The sequence below is a fragment of the Bos grunniens genome, chromosome 28, assembly GCF_055505025.1.
Source record: "Bos grunniens cultivar Pamir isolate PY7600 chromosome 28, Bosgru_T2T1.0, whole genome shotgun sequence".
NCBI lineage: Eukaryota > Metazoa > Chordata > Mammalia > Artiodactyla > Bovidae > Bos > Bos grunniens.
Window position 1 is genome coordinate 3178573 of NC_141192.1, and position 24628 is coordinate 3203200.

General features: G+C 46.8%; 1 protein-coding gene across 12 annotated transcripts in view; it reads left to right on the forward strand.

Moving 5' to 3' along the window:
• Positions 1-24628, forward strand: part of ARHGAP22 (Rho GTPase activating protein 22) — a 179292-nt gene continuing 154664 nt past the window's right edge. For 8 of the 12 annotated variants that reach the window (XM_086381244.1, XM_086381243.1, XM_086381233.1 and 5 more), the window contains exons 1-3: positions 1-136; positions 10438-10615; positions 10996-11161. Coding sequence is in view for 5 of the 12 variants with exons in the window: in XM_086381227.1 (XP_086237353.1) it covers positions 11110-11161 (52 nt within the window). In the remaining 7 variants the exon portion in view is untranslated. Of the gene's footprint in view, positions 137-353; positions 670-10437; positions 10616-10995; positions 11162-24628 lie in introns of those variants that run through there. The other 4 variants (XM_086381235.1, XM_086381226.1, XM_086381232.1 and 1 more) reach the window with 4 other exon arrangements.

Here is a 24628-nt window from a genome sequence, read left to right on the forward strand (position 1 = left end):
GCCCCGACTTCCTCCCCTCACTCCAGACAGAACTGGATCAGCTGTGCGCAATTCAGCTCCTCTGCTCGGAGGAAGCCTGCACAGGAAGCCCCAGGAAGCCCGCATACCCTGCGAGCCGCCCCTGGCCCCCGGAAAGGTGAGGCTACAGATGAGGGTGGGGCGAATTGACGTTGGCTGGTCCAGAGGCCGGAGGGATGCACAGATGGGGCTGCGAGGGAGAGGTCCAGGGGCGTGGGAAGCAGTGCACGAGGGTGCCCACCAGGGGGCGCGCTGCACCAAGTCAAACCCCAGGCTCGCCACTGCGAGCCGCCCTGCCCCATCCTTTCCTGGCAGAGGTCAGCCGCACCCGCGGAGTATTTCCTGAGCCGAGGCTGCGGCAGCCTCTTAGCAGGCCAAGGATGGCCGTCAGCGCACCATCCCCAGAGGCCCTGAGGAGCCGGGGAGCCTGGATCCGACTGACGATGTTCGTCCTGGGCAGCTTCGTCCTGGTCCTGCCCGCCTCCCCTGCCCTCTGGTCACATGGGTTCTGGGGGCAGGGCCAAGGCCACGGAGGGCCTCCGGGGTGACGAGAAGGGGCAGGGAGCCGGCGCTTCCCCCGGGCAGTGCCTTAAAAAGAGGGCACTCCCAACAGGTTCTGGGAAATGGAGGCGTCCAGCTCCCCCGTATCAGGTGAGCAGACCCTGGCCTGGCACCACCGGGCAGCTTTCCTGGAAACCTGGGCCAGCCCCTCGCCTTCTGGGCCCAGATGTCCCCCCGGTGATGGGTGTCATGTACCCTGTGCTCACACCCGCTGGCAGCAGGGAACCCGCTGGGAGATGAATGAGGAACCATAGGGTGAAGACATGGGGAGGCCAGTCCAGGACCATGAAGGATGGGAGGGCAGGGAATGCAAGAGCAATCTGGGTTTGAATCCCCACACCTTCACCGTGTTAAACTCTGTGACTCGGGGTGGCTCACAACCCCACTGGAACATTCACCTCTGGGTGCTGTCAAGTTAATGTGTTTGGTCTGTAGGCACTGCCTACTAAGTGCTAGCTGTCGCTTTAGTAATGCCTGTGGGTGAGGTCATGCCCAGGTACCGGGCACAGTGGCCTGGATCCAGGAAGACCCGGTGCTCCCAGACCCGCCCCTACAGGGAGCCCGCTGGCTATGTGGCCAGTGCCAGCCAGAGCTGCTCCTGGCTGAGACATCCCCCAGCTGGCTCTCCAGGACTGTTCTTCAGGGCACAGTGCCACAGGCAGGGGAGCTGTGCCCCTTCTGTGCTGAGCTTAACTGGGCTGTCACCTGCCCTGGAACACAGCTGCCAAGAAAGGTAGGTGAGGGGCAGGCAAGGGCTGGGGTGGGTGGTTAGAGAGCAGTCTCTTGCCCCTCTCCCCCAGCTGGAGAGCAGAACCCACCATACCAGCCCTTCCACCCACATTTTCCTCAAAGCAGATGCCCCTGGGCCTTGTCATTTCCCTGCAGGCTGGGGTCAGTGAAGGTCACGCCTCCAACCAGAACCCTCGTGATGCAAATCATGCCCCCCACACTCATACACGTATGCATTCCCCCCTGGTGCAAGTGGGCAGTGAGGGGCAGGGCGCCTGGCACAGGTAGGACAGAGGCCCCGCTGCCGTCTCCCAGGGAGGCCTCTGTTCTGAGACGGCAGAGCTGACATTAGGGCATAGACTTGGCCAGGAGAAAGGGCAGGGGTTGGGAAAGGTAAGAAGGGCCATCAACACGCCCAAGAGGAAGAACTAACGTTATTACACACACACACACACACACACACACTCACACTCACACTCACACAGGGGTCAGCCTCATTTACCTTACCCTTAGAGCACCCTGCAGGGGACATTGTATTTTTAGAGCCCTTCTCCCCTCTTCTTGATCACAGTGCCCTGGCATCTCTTTTAGCATCTTCCTCTACTCTGGACCAGCCCAGATGCATTGTGCAAGCCAGCGTCGCCCAGCAGATGAGAGCAGGTTGCTTTAGGCAATCAATGCACCACTTTCCACAACCATCAGGATTGTTTCAGGGATGGATTGTTTGCCCAGTCAAGGTCGTAAGGGAAGAGATGTTTGAAGAAATAGAGAGGGAGAGCTTCCCAGCACTTCTAAGAGACTCACTAGGGGATATATTTCTTCTTCCTGCTACACGTGAAGGAGGAAGAATTAACTCCTGAAGTTGGTGTCCAGCAATTTTTTTTCTCATCAATAATCTCTTATTGGTTATGTGCTGAAATTATATTTTGTATAAGTACCGCACCCTAACCGATTGTGCCACTGGAGCTCCTGAAATTATATTTTGAAGAAAAAGTAAAGTGAAAGTGTTAGCTACTCAGTCATGTCTGACTCTTTGCGATCCGATGGACTACGGCACACCAGGCCTCCCTGTCCATCACCATCTCCCGGAGCTTGCTCAAAGTCATGTCCATCGAGTCAGTGATGCCATCAAACCATCTCATCCTCTGTCATCCCCTTCTCCTTCTGCCTTCAGTCTTTCCCAGTATCAGGGACTTTTCCAATGAGTCAGTCCTTCTCATCAGGTAGCCACAGTATTGGAGCTTCAACTTTAGCCATCAGTTCAGTTCAGTTGCTCAGTCGTGTCCGACTCTTCGTGACCCCATGAATCGCAGCACGCCAGGCCTCCCTGTCCATCACCAACTCCCGGAGTTCACTCAGACTCACGTCCATCGAGTCAGTGATGCCATCCAGGCATCTCATCCTCTGTCGTCCCCTTCTCCTCCTGCCCCCAATCCCTCCCAGCATCAGAGTCTTTTCCAATGAGTCAACTCTTCGCATGAGGTGGCCAAAGTACTGGAGTTTCTGCTTCAGCATCATTCCCTCCAAAGAAATCCCAGGGCAGATCTCCTTCAGAATGGACTGGTTGGATCTCCTTGCAGTCCAAGGGACTCTCAAGAGTCTTCTCCAGCACCACAGTTCAAAAGCATCAATTCTTTGGTGCTCAGCCTCCTTTATGGTCCAACTCTCACATTCATACATGACTACTGGAAAAGCCATAGCTTTGACTAGACGGACCTTTGTCAGCAAAGTGATGTCTCTGCTTTTTAATACGCTGTCTAGATTTGTCATAGCTTTTCTTTCGATGAGCAAGCATCTTTTAATTTCATGGCTGCAGTCACCATCTGCAGTGACTTTGGAGCCCAAAAAATAATCTGTCACTGTTTCCATTGTTTCCCCATCTATTTGCCATGAAGTGATGGGACCAGATGCCATGATCTTCGTTTCTGAATATTGAGTTTCAAGCCAGCTTTCTCACTTTCCTCTTTCACTTTCATCAAGAGACTCTTCAGTTCCTCTTTGCTTTGTGCCATAAGAGTGGTATCATCTGCATATCTGAGATTATTGATATTTCTCCCAGCAATCTTGATCCCAGCTGGTGCTTCATCCAGCCTGGCATTTTGCACAAGGTACTCTGCATATAAGTTAAATAAACAGGGTGACAATATACAGCCTTTACACAGTCCTTTCCCAAATTGGAACCAGTCCGTTGTTCCATCTTCAGTTCTAACTGTTGCTTCTTGAGCTGCATACAGATTTCTCAGGAGGCAGGTCAGGTGGTCTGGTATTCCCATCTGTTTAAGAAGTTTCCAGTTTGTTGTGATCCACACAGTCGAAGGCTTTGGCGTAGTCAATAAAGCAGAAGTAGATGTTAGGGCTGTGCTTCATTTTGTGTTAGTTTGTGTGTATGATATTCATTCTTTTCCTTGTGTCTATTTCTTTCCAATGTCATTTATGAAAAGACTCTCCTTTTCCGCTGAATTACCTTGACATCTTTTTTAATTGAAGCATACGTGATTTACAGTGTTGTGTTGGTTTCTGGTGTACAGCAAAGTGATCTCGTTTTATGTATGTGAATATACATATATGTATGCATATATATTCTTTTTCAGATTCTTTTCCATTATAGATTAATACAATATATCAAATATAGTTCCCAGTGCTATACAGTAGGACCCTGTTGTTCGTCTACTTTATATATAGCAGAGTGTATCTCTTATTCCCAAATTTCTAATTTATCCTCCACCCACCTTTTCCCTTTTGGTAATAACCGTAAGTTCGTTTTCTACGTCTGTTTTTATTTTGTATATAAATTCATTTGCATCGTTTTAGATCCCACATGTAAGTGATATCTTACGGAATTACATTTCTCTTCTTCCTTACTTCATCTAATATGATGATCCCTGGGCCCATCCATGTTGTTGCGAATGATGTTATGGCATTCGTTTTTATGGCTAAGTAATATTCCGTCATGTATATATATGTGCATAGAGATACATGTATGTCATATATGGTGCAGTCATGCCCCCTGTACTCTGATGCAGGTGGGCAGGGAGAGGCAGGGGCCTGCCCAGGGCACTTGACACAGAGGAGACAGAGGCCTGAGGCCCTGTGTGTTTTCTTTATCCGTTCATCTGTAGTTGGGTGTTTGGGTTACTTCCATGTCTTGGCTATTGTAATTAGCGCTGCTATGAACGTCAGAGAGCATGTATCTTTTTCCGTTAGAGTTTTCTCCAGGTATTTGTTGGGGAATGAGATTGCTGGACCACACGCTAGCCCTGTTTTTAGCTTTTTAAGGAATCTCTGCACTGTTCTCCGTGGCGGCTGTGCCAATTCACATTCCCACAAACAGCGTAGGGGGTCCCCTTTTCTTCACACTCTCTCCAGCACGTATTATTTGTAGACTTTTTGGTGGTGCCTTTCTGACCGGTGTGGGGTGATGTCTCATTGTAGTTCTGATCTGCATTTCTCTAATAGTTAGTGATGTTGAGCACCTTTTCATGTGCCTGTTGGCATCTGTATGTCTTCTTTGGAGAAATGTCTATTTAGATCTTCTGCGCATCTTTGAGATCTGGGGTTTTGTTTTCTTTAATACTGAGATATATGAGCTGTTTGTATATTTTGGAAATTGATCCTTTGTTGGTCTCATCATTTGCAAGTATTTTCTCCTATTCTGTAGGTTGTCCTTTTATTTATGGCTTCCTTTGCTATACAAAAGCTTTTAAGTTAAATTAGGTCCAACTTGTTTATTTTTCCTTTTATTTCCATTACTGTAGGAGACAGATCAAAAAATATTGCTGCAATTCCTTTCAAAGAGTGTTCTGTGTTTTCCTCTATGAGTTTTATAGTGTCTGGTATTACACGCAGGTTTTTAATCTATTTTGAGTTTATTTTTGTGTATGGTGTTAGATTAATTTCATTCATTTACATGTAGCTGCCCCGTTATGCCAGCACCTCTTACTGAAGAGACTGTCTTTTCCCCGCTGTGTATTCTTGCCTCTTCTGTAAAAGGTTAGTTGTCTGTAGGTGTGTGGGTTTACCTGGGCTCTGTGTCCTGTTCCATTAATCCATGTTTTTGTGCCAATACTGTGCTGTTTTGATTACTGTAGCTTTGTAATATTCTCTGAAGTCTGGGAGGGTTATGCCTCCAGCTCAGTTCTTTTTCCTCAGAATTGCTTTGGTAATTCAGGGTCTTTTGTGACTCAGTATAAATTTTAGGATTATTTGTTGTAGTTCTGTGAAAAATTTCATGGGTAATTTGATAGGGATCTCTTTAAATCTGTAACGTGCTTTGGGTAATCTGGCCATTTAAGCTATATTAATTCTTCCAATCCAAGAGCATGGGCTATTTTTCCATTTCTTTGACTCATCTGCAATTTCCTTTATCGGTGTTTTATAGCTTTCAACATGTAAGTCTTTCACCTTCTTGGTCAGGTTTATTCCTAAGCATTGTTTATGCAATTTTAAAAGCGATTTTTTTTCTTACTTTTTCTTCCTCTATTTTATTGTTAGTGTAAAGAAATGTAAGGTAGCTCAGTGGTAAAGACTCTGCCTGCCAATGCAGGAGACATGGTTTCGATCCCTGGGTCAGGAAGATCCCCTGGAAAATGAAGTGCAACCCACTCCGGTATTCTTGCCTGGGAGATCACATAGATAGAGGAGCCTGGCAGGCTACAGTCCCTGGGGTCACAAGAGAGTCAGAAAACAACTTATCGACTAAACCACAACTGCTACTCTGTCTTTTGTTCAGAGCATTTAGTTCATTGACACTTAAGGTGATTATTGCCAGGTATGTGTTTATTGCCATTTTAAACCTTGCTTTCCAGTTGGTTTTATATTTCTTCTTTGTTCCTTTCCTTTCTGTTTTTCCTTTTGTGGTTTAATGGTTTTCTTTTGCATTATGCTTGAGTTCTGTTCTTTTTAGTTTTGTGAATCTATTATATGTTTTTTTATTTATGGTTATTCTCGTTTCCAAGTATGTTAACACATTACTATATCTATTTGGCTTATGCTGGTAGTCATATAAGCTCAAACACATTCTTTAAAAAAAAATTTAATTTTCTTACTCTCCTTTCCCACATTTTATGATTTTAATGTCTTATTTTACATCTTCATGTTATCCTTTTGCTGTTCATGGTAGTTATAATCACTTTCATAAAATTTTTTAATTTTTTTAATCTATGTACTGTACTTGATTTTTAAGTGATCTCTATACAATCGTTTTTTATATTTGCTTTTCCTGATTTGATTTTTCTCTTTCCTAAAGATTTTTGTTTATTTTCTATTTAGAAAAGAACTTTCAATATTTCTTTTATTAATATAATAGGCTTAGAATTGCTGTATTCTTTTAGTTTTTGCTTACCTGAGAAATTCTTTATTTCTTCTTCTGTTCTAAATGATAATCTTGCTGGTTAGAGTATCCTGACAATACAGGTTGCAGGTTTTTCCCTTTCAAGACTTTGAGTACACCGTGCCACACCCCTCTGTCCTGCAGTAGAGAAAGCAGCTGATAGCCTCCCTGTTACTCTTTTTCTTTTGCTGCCTTTAGAATCCTCCCTGTGTCTCAACTTTTGCTGTTTTCAGTCCCCTTTCTCTTTTTCCTCCTTCTGAAATCCCTTATTGCGCATAGACTGGCACACTTTCTGTGGTCCCATAAGCCTCATGTGTCATGTTTTTATTTGCCTCCCTATCTGCTGTTCTGAGCAGGTGACTTCCATTCCTCTGTCTTCCAGATCACCTACTCACTCTTCTGCGTTATTTAGTTTTCTCTTGGTTGTCTTTAGCTTGGTTTTCATCTTAGCTGTTGTGTTTTCTAATTCTGATTGGCTCCTCTTTATGATTCTGGTTTCTTGTTGCAGTGATCAACATTTCTATCAATAGCTTTTCTTAATCCTTTCAGTATTTTTATTACCCTCTTTTGAACTCAGGGTCTGGTAGACTGGAAAGGTCTATTTCATTGTTTCTTTCAGGGGATTTTCTTGTTCTTTCATTGGGGGTACTTCCTCTCCTTCTTTATTTTTCTTATATATCTCTGACTCTGAACTTAGGAAAAACAGTTTTCTGCTGTGGTCTTGAAGGGCTATTTTTATATGGGAGTGTCGCCTGCGTGAGTCTAATACTTTTGGTGCAAGGGCTGCTATTGGTACGGATGCTTGCCATGTCTTTTCCTTAGGGTGTGCTGGTCATTGTCCCCTTGGCGGGGGATGTGATTGGTGTTTTGGTGAACAGAGTTTGCACTGGATGTTGACTGGGGCCTCCTTTTTGCCCATTAGGGCAGAGTCTGCTCCCCAGGTGTTGAATTAGAAGCCCCCAGATCCAGTTCTAAGCTGCAATGTGAGATAACCGGGACTGGAGTCCTGCTGGGGGTGGAGCCACTGAGTATCCCTCCGCAGGAGCTGCCCACTGGGACATATGCTCTGTGACGTCATCCGCCACTCGTGTGTGCTTACAGAGTGCACGGTTGTTGGCGCTGCCCTCAGCCCCACTTCAGCCGTGAGAATACAGATCATCAGCCCAGATGTCCCTTAGATGCTGTGCTAGGAAGGCCATTGGTGCAGATCCACCAGCACCCGCCACAGTCGTGCACCCAGACGCTCCATGGTAATGCTGGGAATCAGCCAGTCCTTGGCCCCTTCTCTGAGTAAGTGTACCCTTGAAACCCCACCATTGCTGATAGGAGACCCGGCCCAGCCAGGGGTGTGCCAGTAATCCCCTTGGATGTCCCACAGGTGCTGCACGCGCATATTTCCGCCTAAATCTCGCAGGCAGCCTCAAGAAATCAACTCAGATTTCATCCCCACTTACAAGCTGTGCACCCATGGGGAACTGGCTCAGATTTCAGCCCTGCCTCCACGTGTGGGCAATTTCCCTGCACTTATGTGCTCCCAGAGCCTCTGATGGTGGAGCTGTGCCCACTCTGAGCATGCCAAAACAAGGCTGGTATGGCAGGGCCAAGTGCCCCTCCCTTCACATGTGTTGACAGAGGGGCTCCTGTCGTGGACCCGGGATCCGGACCGCATACACCCCCAGCTGCAGTCTGCACCACACTCCAGGCCCTTCCATCTGTCTGTGCAGCCACACCACGTCCTCTCCCCTGGCCTGTCCGCTGAAGCCTGAGTTTCTGTATCCAGCCACTGCACACACTGGCAGGCGTGCGTCTCGGGCTGGGGAGTGCAGTGAGTTGGCTGGAACCATATGTGCCAGTCTGTCTCTGCCCTACCTGCCACAGGCTGGCTGCTGCACTCACCTCGGAGCCTCTGAAGTCCCCTGTCTATCCTGGCTGATCTCCCAGGCGGCGAAGGGCATTCCCAGGATGAGGGAACCTTTCCTCTTCCACAGCTCCCTTCCAGGGACACAGGTCCCATCCCAATTCCTTTTCTTCTTCTGTTCTACCTAGTTATATGGTGATCTTTTTGCGGTTTGGTTTTGTGAGGTCTTCTGCCGGAGTTCAGTGAGTATTCTGTGAAAACTGTTCTACGTGTAGATGTATTTTTGATGTTTTTGTGGGAGGAGGTGTGCTTCAGGTCCTTCTGCTCCCCCACTTTGATCTCCACTCTAGCATTTTTTAATAAGGCAGCCTTAATGAAGATGAAGCAGACACCTCAGGAAGCAAACTGGAGAACTGGGGCAGAGGGAGAGTCTGACTTGGTTGACGTTGTCAAACTGCTGGATCTAGCCATACCTGAAGTCCATATCATGAGAACTTCCTCAATAAAGAAGCCAAAATACTCCTCTTATCTTTTAAGCCAATTTTAATTGTCTTTTTTGTTTCCAGCAACTGAAAGAATCTTACCTAATCATCCTCTTTTGACCAAAGCTAAAAATGGATACTCAGAAGGCATATGGTTAAAAAAAAAAAAAAAAAGAAGGCATATGGTTGCCAGATAAAATATAGGTCACAGAGTTAAATCAGAATTTAGATCAGTTACTAACAATGAATAGCAACAGTACCTTTATAGTAGATGTTATATCCCTTGAAATATTTGTAGCACGTTTATACTATATAACAGGGAATTCCATATTTTTATTTGCTAAGTCTGGTAGCCCTATTTCAGCCACATGTCCATATTTACACTACTTAAAAAAAAAAAAACTGGGCCTGGACACAAACCCAGAGTTTTTAATTCTAAAGCCACTACTACCCCAGGTCATGCAATGGCGTCTTCCTCTCACTCCCCACCCCCTCCATCACCTTCCCAGCCTTGTGTGCTTAGAGGGTGTGAAGAGATGTCACTCTGTCCCCAAAGTTCTCTGAGGTCTGTTCCGGTTTCAAGGTTCTCAGGCTTGACGCTCCTCTGGGTCCTTGGCTTTGCTCTGCTGCTGCCTCTCTGCTTTGGGCTCCATCTCTCTTCTCACTCTGCTCTTTGCCCCGACTGCCCTTTGCAAGCCAAGCTACTGTTCGCTTGGTCCCAAGGACATGCTGCCGTCTCTGGTTGGGGCTTTGTTGTTCTCTTCCAGCAGTTTCACTCTCACCCACCAGCTTCTGTGCCCAGCTTCCCCGGGTCAGTCCGCAGAACAAGCCTGGCCCCTCTACCGAGCTGTCCCTGTGTTCCCCTGAGAACACCAGAAGCAGGAGCTGTGCCTGGTCACCAAGGCATGGAGCGGGGTGCAGCCCGCTGAGTGCCGTGCCGCCGCTGCAGTCGGGAGTGGAAGGGACACGCCCACAATGACCGCGGGCGCTTGCTCTATCTGTGTAACACTAACTGGGGGACTGCCCTAGAAGTCCAGTGGTGAAGACTGCCTTCCAATGCGGGGGTTGTGGGTTCCATCCCTGAACAGGGAGCTAAGACTCTACATGCCTCAGGCCAAAAAACAAAACCAGTATTGTAACAAGTTCAATAAAATAAACTTTTAAATGGCTCATGTTTAAAAAGTCTTTAAAAAGAAACAGTGATTGGTTCTATAATCACAAACATGAGGCAAATTCAACACAGCAGAGGCAGGGGAGCAAAGAAGACAAGAAAGGTGGTCGGGAGAATGTTCTCTTGGCTGTCCCTGCCCAGTCTGTGTAAACCCCCTGAATATTTAAATAGGATGACATGCCCCTGCCTTTCCGGCAGTCGCCAGCACCACGTGTCAGTGATGCTGAGGGCTACAGAAACGTCACTTGGCTGTTTTCTAATCAGGATTTTTCTTTTTCATTTTCCACAGCTATAAAATATGCGATGATGATGCTAAAGTCCCAGAAATGGAATGAGATGCCATGCTGTTAGCCGCAGTGTGCCAGGGTGAGGGTCTGCCATGGGCGCTGCTGGGGCTGTGTTTCCCCATCCGGGTGTGGGGCCCGTGTCCTTCGTCTCCCCACTCACAGGACTGCTGTGCACACCAGGTGAGGGTTTGCAAATCACAGTTCACGTTTGCAGGTCACTGTTTGCAGCTGGTTTTGAAGCTCTCTGGAAAACACATCTCCTTTTAAATCGAGGCCATCCGATTGAAAAGATTAGACATATCTGACAGGTGTGAAGGGCTTTGCCATTTTATACCCACCATCTTATTGACCCTCCGTTCACTCTGAGGTGTGGTTCATCCTTGTTCCCATTCTGCAGATTTGAGGAACTGATACCCGGTGGTCTGTGACTTGCCCAACGCCATTCCACAGTCCCTAGGACGCTTGCATTTAAAGGACTCATTCCTCATAGAGAAGCTTCTTGTTTGAAATCCAAGAAAGCACGAGATAAAGGGCATTCTAAATATATTTCTTTTCTATAGATGCTGATCTCCTATTACTGGAAAACAGGAATTAGCCTGTCTGCTTGAGGATGTGGTTGGTTCTTTATAAAGAGGACATACAGGAAAGCTTGCACATAGAGCGCCAGCTTCATTATGCTGCCGACGGCTCCCAGCAAAAGGAGGACATTGGCAGCCAGATATTTCGGTAAGAAGTTGATTTTATTGTATGTGGAGTATGATTACCTTTGTTCTTAGCTTCTTGCCTGGGGGATGGGGTCACTTGAGGCCACCCAAAGGAGCTATCTCGGTCTTATAAGCTGAGAGAAAGCATCTAGGGGTGTCTGTGATCAGGACCCGGGCACTGACTGATGGCCTAGCCCTGACCCCTGAACTCAGGAGCTGGTTATGTCTGCCTGAAAAACAGAGCCTTCAACATGACCACGACTGTCAGGGGCCCTGGCTCCAGTGGCTCAGGGCTCTGATGACAGTCAGATTCTGTGAGAATCTGTGTATCCACAGACCACAGGTGCAAAAAGTCATCACAGGGAAGGCGGTACATCCTGAGGCTGCCCTGTATCTTGCTTGGAAGCAGTCAAGCCCAGCAGTTCATTCAGAAACAGCAAGGACGGTTCTGCTGCTGCTGCTAAGTCGCTTCAGTCATGTCCGACTCTATGCGACCCCAGAGATGGCAGCCCACCAGGCTCCCCCATCCCTGGGATTCTCCAGGCAAGAACACTGGAGTGGGTCAGTAGTCTTCAGTAGGCTGTCCCGGAGATAACTTAGACAAAGTGGGGCAACCACTGGGTGGGCAAGAAGCGCTGGCTGGGGGGAGAGTCGGGCCTGGCTGGCTGAGGGCTTGTGCGGCGACATCGCTTGTTCTCTGGGCCTCGGTGCCTTCAGGTGACGATCGAAATCCTGGATGCTAGCCAGAGAAGCACAGTCAGTGGCACACAACCCGGCTGTGTGTTAGAATCACGCTGGAGTTCTTAAAAATCCCCAGGCATTGGCGGGGGCGGAGGGCGGGGTGGCGGTTGTACAGCCTGGAAATCTTAGTTCCCCAACCAGGGATTGAACTCATGTCCCCTGCAGCGGAAGTGCAGCACACCAGGGAAGGCCCTCCCCAGGCATTCTTGAATGCTGGAGGTCAGGCTTAATTGGTGCGGGGCGGGCTGTGGGCATCAGCAGTTGCCAGGTGAGCTTCCTGTGCAGCCAGGCCTCCAGACAGAGCCCAGAGAGGCCCCAGGTCACACGGCGGCCTTCGCGCTGGTCTGCACAGGGCTCCACAGGGGTGCGGGATCAAGCCCTGTGTTCACAAAGCCAGGTCCCCAGGATCTCACCTGGGCTAGACGCGTGCTGCAGGTCCTTGTCACGTGTCTAACTCCTCTGGAGCTTCCTTTTTACAGCAGGGAGTGGGTAGCAGCTGACATTAGCCTTGACCTCTGTTCAGGCCTAATGCATTGGGTCGGGGGTGCTGTAAAATCTCAAGGTATTTTTCTCTCAGATGGGTTTATGGGATCATCTCTCTCACCCTGGTACATTCTAGAGGAGATTACTGGGGGACTTGAGCTTGCTTTTAACTGAAATTTTTGAAGACTGAGGCAAACAGAAACTTACCACAAACTTACTTTTTCGAAAGGTTCCAGCTATCAGATTTCCATGGTGTGCCAAATGTCCCCCACCTTCATAGGATGCTGATTCTTTGAGGAAAGGGCAAAGGGGCTCTTGCACAAGATACCTAAATTTAAAGAATTTAGTTTTTTCTTGTGATGAACTTCATTTAAAATTATCCATTTTAAAGTGAGTAATTAGTCCAGTGGCAATTTCAAGATGTCCCACAACCATCACCTCTCTCTAGTTCCAAAACATTTTCATAACCCCCCCAAAAAAATCCCATCCACATGAAAAGGCTGCTCCCCACCTTCCCCAGCCCTGGCCGCCCCGAGTCTGCTTCCTGTCTTTGTGGAGTTACCCATTCTGGATCTTTCTCATCCATGGAATCACGCAGTGTGTGTTCTGCCATGTCTGGCTTCTTTGACTTGGTGTAATGCTTTGGAGGTTTATCCATATTACAGCACGCATCAGAACTTAATTCGTTTAGGTTGAATTAATTTTTAAAGTGTTATCTGACCACGGCTTGTCAGCTTCGTATGAAAGGAGCAGCTATGCTAGTCTCAGGAAGGCTTTGGAAAGGACAGGAGAGTCATCCAGCGCGGGGGACATGTCCGCACCCCATCCCTGGTCATTCTAAGTCAGCCTTGTCTCTTCTTCCTCTCCCTGTTTCTCTCTGTCCGTCTGCCTGCCTTTCTCTGACCCTCCTTTTCTCTCTCTCACCTGGATACATTCTAGAGGAAATTGTTGGGGAACTTGAGCTTGCTTTTAACTGAAATTTTCAGACAATTGGGACAAACAGAAGATTCTTCAGGGTTAAATTGAGCTGCTGTGCTTCACTTAATCGTTCTGCCCATAATTTTGTCAACTTGTGGACCTGCTGTGTAGCAGGAAGCCAAAGGCCGGCTTCTACACAAGTCTTGGCCTTTCACTCGGGGGACCCTGTGCTAAAACTCTCACCCAGGCATGGGCACCACCCTTAAATCTACCTCTTGTGACCTATCCCTGTGCCACGGTCTTGCTTGGTCAGACCAGCTGCAGTCTCTTTGCTTCCAACTTCCCAAATATTCTGCTCACTGAGCTGCCTGGCTCTCAAGTACTGGTGGCTTCTTTTAGCTGACCCTCCATGGATAGCCACTGGGCATCTGAATCACAGTGGGAAGCAAGATGATGGCCTCTGCTCATACCAGGCCAGTGAGTCCACAGTGAAGAAGGCAGGCCTGAATCTAGCTATTCCTACAGGTCCCCACTTCCCTGGCCCACGGTCTGACCTTCAGGACCAAGGCCAGGGGGCAGCTTGGCATGGGCACCCTCCATCACACCCCTTCCCAGGCCTTTCCAACTCTGTGGCTTTGCAGACTTGTCCTTCCTCTGGAGCATACCATTACCCCTCCCTGCAGTGATACAGGGTTTGGAGGAGACCACGAGAACCCAGGTGGGAAGGCAAGACTATGTCCCGGGAGTACAGGACACTCAGAGAGAGGGGAGCTGACGTGGTAGGAAGGGGGGGTGGTGGGCGGTGCAAGGGGAAAGGTAGCTTGATGCCAGTTTGAGAAACTTGGGCTCTTTCTCCCGGGAGGTAGGCAGCTATCGAAAGTTGTAAATGTCGGACTGATTGGAATTGTTTACAGGGAGAGTGACAGGGCAGCTGGGCATGAGTTCAGCTCTCACCTGGGTTCTTGCAAAGGTCCCCTCACTGGTCTTCCTGAGTCGACCCATGGCCTGTCCGCCTCTTCTCAATATTACAAACGGGACAAGGCTTTGAAACCAAATCAGATTAGACCTGTCATTCACTCAACACACCCCAGGGAATTTCCATGTCACACCTCCACCTGGCCCAGCGTTACTCATCACGTCCTCTCCTACGTGGCCCATTTGCCTGGCGCCAGCAACACCAGCCTCCTTGCGTTCCTCGAACATACCAGCTCTTTGCTGTGCTCTCACATCTCTCTGGAGCACCCTTCCCCCTCAGATATCCACATGACTCGCAAACTCACTTCTCAGATTTTTGCCCAAATGTCACCTTCTCCTGAGGCTTTCACTGCCTGCCTGCCTGTGTCACAGTGGGATAGGTGACACCGGAACTGGGTCACAGGTTGTCTGCCCATCACAGTAACTCAAAGGCCTAGGCTAATGGAACAACCTTTATCTCAAGTGCTGCTGGTGGCCAGACCAGATGGCAAAGAGCAACACTGAGCTCTAGAAGGGTCTCATGGCAGCAATGAAATCCTCAGTCTGGAAGCCACACATGGCACCCTCCACTCATAACTCCTTGCTCCAGCTAACCACAAGGGGTCCAGGAAGCACAGTCCAGCTGTATATGTGGAAGGGAGGGCTGGAAGTATTTGGCAAACCACACACCAATGGCTACACAAATTGAACCCTACCCTGACGTTCCCACCGTTCTTCTTCGCTTTACTCTTCTTCATAGCATCTGTTATTATCTCCTATATTTCTGTACTTTAACAGTTTATGGGCATGTAGGTTACATAGCATAAAATTCATTCATTCTAAGTGTGCAATTAAATAGTTTTTGGTAAATTTATAGAGGTATGGAGAAGGCGATGGCACCCCACTCCAGTACTCTTGCCTGGAGAATCCCATGGACGGAGGAGCCTGGTAGGCTACAGTCCATGGGGTCGCTAGAGTCGGACATGACTGAGCGACTTCACTTTCACTTTTCACTTTTATGCATTGGAGAAGGACATGGCAACCCACTCCAGTGTTCTTGCCTGGAGAATCCCAGGGACAAGAGAGCCCGGTGGGCTGCTGTCTATGGAGTCACACAGAGTCGGACACAACTGAAGTGACTTAGCAGCAGCATACAGCTATCACCATAATCCAGTTTTCAGACACTTCTATGGCACAGAAAAATCCCCTCCTGACTATTTGCAGTTAATCCCCCTCCCGCCCCCCAGCCTGGGAAACCATTGCTCTACTTTCCGTCTCTATAAACTTGCCTTTTCTGTACGTTTTATGAAAATGGAATGCTTTGTAGTCTTTTGCATTAGGCTTCTTTCCTTTAGCATCGGGGTTCTGAGGTCCATTCACGTTCTTGTATATATCAGTAGTCGTTCCTTTTTAGCTGAAAATGCTCCATTGTGTGGATGTGCATTTTTTTATCTGTTCACCAGTTGATTTATTATTGTAGGGCATATCCTGAAGGATGTTATATGTATATGAAAATAAAGTACATTCCACTGTCATTGTGAGGAATGTCCTATACATATCAATTTGGTCAAATTGGTTAATAGTGTTGTCCAAGCCTTCTGCATCATTGCTGATATTCCATCCAATTGTTCTGTCATTTACTGAGATGACAATAAATGACATTGTTGACATTATGACTATTGATATAGGGAATTCTCCAACTCTTATTATTCGACTGTCTGCTCTCATTTTTTTGCTTCCTGTATTTTGAGGCTGTTTTGTTAAGTCTGTGTATGTTATTAATTGTTATTGCTTCCTGATGTATTCAACTTTTATCATTATAAAACGCTCCTCTTTGTATTAATGTTTCATTTCTTAAAGTCTGTTTTATCTTATATTAATATTGCTGGCTCCGGCTGTCTCATGGTTCCTGTTGCATAGCATATCTTTTTCCATCCTTTTCCTTTCAGCCAGTTTGTATCCCTGAATCTACAGTGTATCTCTTATAGAGAGCATATAATTGGATCTTGCTATTTCATGAAGACAACCTTTGCCCTTTGAATGGGGGTGTTTAGACCACTCACATTTAATGTAATTACTGATATACTTGAGTTTACATTTTCCATTTTGTGATTTGTTTTCTATATATCTCCTCTATTTTTGTTCCTCTCCTCCTCATTTATAATCTTCTTGGTATTAGATATTTTCTAGTATACTACTTTAATTTTTATCGATTTTTTTTGCTATATTTCTGTGCCATTTTCTTAGTGTTTGCTCTAAGGATTGCAGTATGCACTTTATCTTAATCTACTTCAGATTAATATTTAATTCTAGTAAAATATAAAAACTTTGCTCCAAGGTAGTTCCATTTCCTCTCTCCTCCTTTGCTTTATCTTTGTTATGTATTACATCTATGTATTATAAACCCCAAAGACACTCTTGTAATTATTGCCTTATACACACTGAAGTCTTTAAAAGATGCTAAGAGAAGAAATGAGAAAAATATATTTATAGAGTCTTTCATATTAATCCACATATTTATGATCTCCTGTGTGCTTCATCTCTTCCTTTGGATTCTGGTTACCACCTGCTGTTACTTCCTTTCAGGCTGAAGAACTTCGTTTAGTGTTTCTTATAAGGCAGGTCTGCCAGCAGGGAATTCTGTTAGTCATTGTTTATCTGGGAATGTCTTAATTTTGTAGGATATCTATTGGGATATAAACTTCTTGGTTAGCGGTTTTTATTTTTCAGCCCTTTGAGTACGGCCTTCTACTTCTAGCCTCATTGTTTCTGATGAGAAATCAATTGTGAATCATGTTGATGTCCCCTCCCTGGCGTGAGTCATTCTTCTCTTGCTGCTTTCAAGGTTTTTTCTTTATCTTTCAGCAGGTGAATTCTAAAGTATTGGGCTATATATCTCTTTGTATTTAAAACCTTCTTGGGGTTTTTTAAGTTGGTTACATGTAAAAACTGATATTTTTCCATCACATTTGGCAAGTTTTCAGCTACTATTCTTTTTAAATGATTTTTCTATTTCTCTCTTTTGTCTCCCTCTAGAACTTGTATTACACAGACACTGGCATGTTTGCTGGTACTTGACAGATTTCTAAATGTCTGTTCTTTTTCCTGTTCTGTGTTTCTCTGTATTCTTCAGATACGGTAATCTCTGTAGCTCTCTCCTAATGTTCTTGTATTCTTCCTTCTGCCATCTCAAATCTGTTGAGCCCATTTAGTGAATTTTTCATTTCGGTTATTGGACTTTCAACTCAAGAATTTTCTTTTTTTTTTTTTATATTTTCCATCTCATTGAGATTCTCAATATGCTGATTCATTGTTATCGTGCATCCTTTTAATTCTTTAAACATGTTTCCTTTAGTTCTTTAAATGTATTTGCATAGATTTTTTTTGAAGTATTTGTATTCTAAATACAAAAATCTGGGACTATTTGGAGAGTTTCTGTTGGCGTCTTTCCTAAGTATGGGTCACACTTCCCTTTTCCTTTGTACATCTCATAACTTTTTAATTAAAAACTGAGCATTTGGTAATGTAGGAACTCAGAATTATAATTTATTCACCTAAACATTGCTGTTGTTGAATTGTTTGGTAACTTGCCTGGGATAAGTCTGTTAAATCTGTCTCCCCCCACAATATGTACTCACTAATATCTCTGGTTTTATTTGTTTTTTATTCTCCCTTTTATTTTTAAACTTGGCTTCCTAGAAGGGTCACCCTGTTTCTGTGTAATTCAGTAGTCAGCCAATGATTAGACAGATACTGTATCCAAACACTAAGCCAGTGGAGCTTCCATCTTCTGCTAATAGATACGCAGGAGGTAGGGAAATGCTATCAAAGTTCAGATTGTTTTCAAGTTTTCCACGTTTGCCCTGGCTTTCACTTTCTGCTGGACTCTTCACATGACCTCTGCACATGCCCACGGTCTTAGGGTTGGCAGGAGTATATGGGTGCCCTAAGCCCTCTCTGGTCGCCGCTGTGCACACACGCAGCCTAATGGCCGCAGCAGTGACTGCAAACCCAGGCACAGTCTTAGTTCTCCCCGCTCACTTGTTGCCACGATTGTCTCTTCCACTGACAGTGCCTCTGGGTGTGGGCATCACCCACGGCTCCAAACTGAATGAGCTGCTTCAGCTTCATCAGCAGAGTTGCTGGTCCCCATGATGTGTCCCACCCTGGCAGAAACTCTGTTGAGGACTGAGCTGGGGAAAGTGGGATAGAAGCACCCCTTGGTAAGAACTCCACAGACTCTCACTGTTCTTACCTGAAGTAGAGCAGTCTTCCGAGCATCAGTGATTTTCAGATTGCCGCATTCCTTTGGTCAGTTTCAGATATGGAAATGGTTCTTTTGTCAGTTTTGTCCAGACTTACGTTGCATTTTGGAGAAGGCAATGGCACCCCACTCCAGTACTCCTGCCTGGAAAATCCCATGGATGGAGGAGCCTGGTGGGCTGCAGTCCATGGGGTCGCTGAGGGTCGGACACACCTGAGCGACTTCACTTTCACTTTTCACTTTCATGCAATGGAGAAGGAAATGGCAACCCACTCCAGTGTTCTTGCCTGGAGAACCCCAGGGACGGGGGAGCCTGGCGGGCTGCCATCTATGGGGTCGCACAGAGTCAGACGCGACTGAAGTGACTTAGCAGCAGTAGCACGTTGCATTTGGAGAAGAGGTTTTGCTGACCTCATCATTCAGACATAGTTGGAAGCCCTGCCTCTGCTTACTTATTTCACCTCTGATCTGTCTCCCCTCTCCCATCCAGATACAGGCTCTATTCTACAGGCTTTATTGCCACTACCCGTCTGGTTACTATTCAAGCACACTTAGAGTAGGGAGGGAAAGTAAGGTTAGTGTTAGAGGTTAGTGTTAGAGCTGTTTTCACAGTGCCTAGAATGATGTCTGACACACAGGATATGCTTAATAACTGCTGAATGAATGAGCAGATAGCAGGGAGAGAAGATGAATGGAGGTCAGGTGGCCTGCTTGAGGATGCAAGTCAGTAACAATGTGAAAGGGACAGTGGGCTCCAGAGACGACGGAGAAAACAGATGGACAAGAAGAGTGCCGGGCAGGGACGGCGTTGTGGGTGTCTGTGCAGCTGGGTTTGGTGTTGCAAAATACTTCTGCACAATTCCAGCCCTTTGTCGCAGAACTAAACACATACGAGGCCCAGGAGTCAGAGAAGCTAAGAGGTTCCGTAGGAAGCTGGGACGACGGCAGGTCCAGCTGCCCCTTCCTCCCAATGAGCTGAGTCAGCTTCTCAGCAACAATGCCCATGGGCTACAGAATGGCTGATGCTTCCTTTGCAGTCTCTCAGATCCCCCAGGAATCTCCTTGAAGCCCAGCCTGTGGGAAACATACAAGAAAGGGAGCCCTGGAACATGTCCCTTGGTCTTGCCGGGTTGCATTAGAAAGCCATCATGGGTTCTTATTCCCTGGTTTTGCATATGGGAAGCCAATGAAAGGTGGGAAGCCATGCTAAGGTTCCAGCAGGATGACTCTGGGAAGGGAAGCTGATGAGCAGGGGAGAAGAGGCTGAGGCAGGGAGATGTTTCAACAGTTCTGGGAAGGGCTGATGAGATGCTGGGCCAGCAGAGTGATGGTGGTGACAGAACAGCCTAAGAACGTGAACTGCACAGAGCTGGGTATCTGGCTCCTGTGGAAGCTGGAGGGCGGAGGGGAGGAAGGAGAAAAGTCAAGGCCTAACCTTCTGGCCTGGGCCTCTGGAAGGGAGGAGGTGCCATTGTTGGGAGGGGGGCAGAGAAAGGACAGGTATGGGGAGGGCTGCTTGGTGCCACGCCTAACTGGCCCTTCTAGCATTCTCTGTCTCTCTCTGTCCCATCGCATCATGCATGCATGCATCCATCCATCATGTGTGCCCTGTGGGCTGCTCTGGACAATACCTCTGAGTGAAGAGAGACACCTTCCCCCCAGCTTCACACAAGCAATGACCCACGGTACCTGCCCTGCACCCAATACCATGCACACTGCATTGGGGCCTCTCTATCCACAGGCAACTTGACAGCATTCAGCCAAAGGTCTGGTTGGCTTCTGAAGTGGTCAGCTTCCTGGAGACTGATATGGTAGGGTGGTGGCACTGTGTGCACAGAGGGCAGCTTCTCTGACTGTCCCCCCACCCACTCTGGCCCTTCATGCCGGAGGAACTCTCAGAATTAAGCTAAAGCTCCAGTCAACCTGATGCTGTGTCCACATCTATCTTCCCCAAAAGCAGAGCCCAAGGACTTGGGTGCAGGTGGTTTATTTGGAAGATGATGCCAGGAAGCAGGAATGAGGGGATGGGGGTGAGACATGGAATGAGGGAGGGCCTATCTGAAGGACATTATCAAGGCCGTGCCATCAGCAACAGACCAACTTTTGCAGGAACCCTAAGCAGTGTGTGGAATGCCTGTCACTCCCAGTGAGGAGGAAGGGCAGTTGTGATTAGTGTGCTCAAGCTCCATAACAAAGGGTGGCAGGCTGGGCGGCTAAAACCACAGCAACTGATTTTCTCATAATTCTGGAGGATTAAAGTCTACGATCAAGGCTTCTGAGGTTTCTTCTGAGGCCTCTCTCCTTGGCTTGTTAGATGGCCATCTCCTCCCTGTGTTTTCACATGGTCTTTTCTCTGTGCAAATTTGTGTCCTGATCTCTTCTTCTGATAGTTGGAATAGGACCCCTGTTAATGACTCATTTATAACTTAATCACCCCTTTAAAGACCTCATGTCCAAGTACAGTCACATTCTGAGGTCCTGGGGGTCAGGACTTCAGCATGTAAGTGTCGGGTGGGGGAACACAATTCCGCCCATGACATCAGAGGAGAACCCTCTTGCTTTCCTGGACTCTGAGCTGAGGAATACTGAGGCATCTGTGCCCCAGGAACAAGGAGGCTGGGGCGAGGCTGGGCAGAACCCTCAGCCAGGATCTAGAGAGAAGCTCTGCCAGACACCCTGCCTCTTGGAGCCAAGTGGAAGCCCACACTTACCCACCCCCAGCAACTGAACCAAATAGAGACTGAGTCAGACTGCTTCCTTAGGGAAGCAGTTTCTTACGCTGATTTCTGTTCCTGCACATTTGGGAGAAATGACTCGACCCTGAGAGTGGTTGCGAAATGGCAAACCGCACGGGGGCTCAGAGCTCTTTTGCACTCCCCTGGGTCTTGTTTACCACTGCCCCAGCTCTGTGGGGGTGGAGCAGCTCTCCCTGCTGGCCAGATAAGGAAGCCGAGATTCAGGAAATCCGGTGACTCCCAAGGGCACACCGCTCCTGTGCAGGAGAGGCAGGGCTCGGCCCGGATCCGAGCTGACCCCGCCACTACTCATGTGTAGCTGTGCCTCTGCCGTCAGGCACACAGCCATCAAGTCCCCTGCCCACATCTGCAATGCGTATCCATCCGGCTTTCCAAAGTATGACTGGGTTAGTGATACACATGGACTTCTCTCAGCATGTTTAGTGGTTGGCATGTGAGACTGCCAGCCAGTTACCACAGCAGCATCCTGTGGCCTGAGTAGAAGGTGAGGATTAGTATGGAGACAAAGATGCTCATAGCACTGACTTTCTCTGATACCTGCCCTAAATGCCATCTAAGAGTCAGTGCAGCCTGAAGACCAGCTCAGCCTAGTGTTCAGCTGACTAACTGTTTTCATTCTTTTTTATGACTCAGTAATATTCCAGTGTGTGTCTGTGTGTGTGTGTGTGTGTGTGCCACATCTTTTTTACCCACTCATGTGTCATCCATTCAAATGTCATGTGTTGGTGGACATTCAGGTTGCTTCCATGACTGGCTATGGTAAATAGTACATTAAAATGAATACAACATTGTAAATAACTATACTTAAATAGCATTCTGTTTCCCTTCTCTGCCATCCAACAAAAGAAACCATTTTCTCTCCTCTACCCAGACATCTTCTTACGCCCTCCTCTTCTTAGCCCTCTGTCACGATCCAGTCCTTGTTAACTTTCCAGTGAATGGGGAAAGGCAACCCTCCCACCCTGACACTGGCATCAGTATAGTCTTTAAAGAAAGCCAGAAAGCCAGACCTAGGTGTAAAATCTCGGTTGCACCAATTACTTGCTCCATGATCTTATTCCAATGGTATAATCTCTCCACTTGGGTTCCTCACTATAAAGGGGAGATGATGATGGGCCATTAATCTAATGTGAGGGTCTAAAGCTGCTGTTCTCTGAAGTCTTTCATGTGGATCCCAGGCCTCTGGGAGGTGAATCAGGATTACCTAAGGATGGGGAGGTGGGAGATGTAGAAGAAGTTGTTTCAAAAAAAATAGTCATTATGCAGCAGCTATTAAAATGTAAAGACCCAGGTTTCTGGTTTTACCTTTGATATGTAAAAAGCATAGACATAATCACTCCCACCCTTACAGCAAGGGAGAAACTGAATGAACTTAAAATCAGGGACTTCTTCCACCCATCAGAGAATCGAAGTCACGGACCAAACCATGACCCCAAATCTAGAGTCATAGGGGAGTTCAGAAAATAACAGCCAAGATATGGCAGCAATTTGGGGATTATCAGTTAGATAATTTAAAGTAACTATGATTAGTATGTTAAGGATGCTAATAGAAAAGGTAGTCAACATGTAAGAACAGATGACTAATATAAGCAGAGAGATGGAAATTCTAAGAAAGAATAAAAAAGAAATTCTGTAAATAAAAATCACTGCAACAGAAATGAAGAATGCTTTTGATCGGCTCACCAGTAGAGTGCACACAGCCAAGGAAATAACTAGTGGATTTGAAAATTTGTCAGTAGAAAATTCAAACTGAATGCAAAGGAAAAAAAAAATAAAAAAGCAGACAGAATATCCAAGATTGGTGAAATAATTTCAAAATGAGACAATTTCAAGATGAGGGCCATCTGATATTATGCACCCTGGCAGGCGGGGTTGAGACACCAGCTTAACCCCTGGTAGCCGGTGATGTGGTACACATAACACACCGCCTCTGAGCCTCACTTTCCTCTTAAGACAGGATTGGCAACCGCCTCTGGTTGGTGTTGTGTGTGAACAGTGGTGATGGGGCCCAGTCCTAGGTGGGTGGTCAGAAAAGAGTAATGCTGGAATAATAATGATGGTAACAACTATAGTAAGGGAACTGTTGCTCCTTGCCATGGCAGGGCCTCTTCTGAGGCTGTATGCATACAGGGCTGAGAAGGCAGGCCCATCCTCAGCAGAGGCGCCTGCTCAGACACCTTTGGACTCTTGACACCTGATTCATATGCCCACCGCAAAGAAGAGAACAGGCCCCATGTTAGCGCCCATGGTGCCATCTCTGGCCATTGTCCACCTTTCTCTGAGCTCCAGAGTTCTGTGTCCAAGCCTTGGGGCTGATTCTTCTGACAGCTCACAGTGCACTACAAGAACATCAAGTCTGGATAGTGCCTTTCTCAAAAGACAAAGGTGGCCCTTCTTCCAGGCTGAGCCAGCTGCAAGATCAGACTTGTTAAGCAGAGCATACACCTATGGCTTATTAAGCAGCTCACCCCTCCCCATGCTTCTTTAGCCAGGTATACAGTTGATGGCGCCTAAAATGCCCAGCTCCACCTATTGGCCCTCATGGTCTGTGCCCAAAGTTATCAGGTTGGGATCTTCCTAAATCCCTTGGATATCAGTGGAGACTGAAATTCAAAATTGAAATTTAGAAAGAGGAGCAAGATGCCATGGGCACAGGCTGGAGCTACCCTTCACTGCCTTGCCCAGGGACAGAACAGGACACTGCATGGTCCTTTGTTCCTTGCCCTCTCTCGGACTCAGTCCTGAGCCTGGGCCCAGCATGGGATGCAACAGGCCCTGCATTTACTGTTTGTTCTTGCCTAATTTCCCTGGCTAAAACCTCTAGTAATAATGTAGTAAGAGAAGATACTTTTTAAAATCTGTTACCTACTTTGTGGCTTTTGTCCCCCCAGGGATGCGTTCCCAGTACTCTTGAGATGAATGTGTTTAGGAGCTGCTGTGGGTGGAGTGATCTATAGTTGTATATTAAATCTAGTGGTTTATACTGCTGTTCAAGTTCTCTGTTTCTTTGTTGATATTCTGTCCATTCTTGAAAGTAGAACATTGAAGTTTCCAATTACCATTGTTGCAGTGTCCATTTCTCCCTGAGTCTATCTATTTTTTGGACTTTGATGCTCTATTGTTAGGCAAATATATGTTCATAATTGTTACATCTTGATGTATTTGAGCCTTTTATTAATATATATTGTTCTTTTTTCTCTCTCATAATACTTTTTGGTCTTAAAGTCTGTTTTGCCCAATTTAAATATAGCCATACCGCTCTCTTTTGGTTACTGTTCTCATGGAATATCTTTTTAAATCCTTTCACTTTCAACCTGTTTGTGTCTTCAAAACTAAAGTAACACTCTTTAGAGAGAACATTGTTGGATTTTCT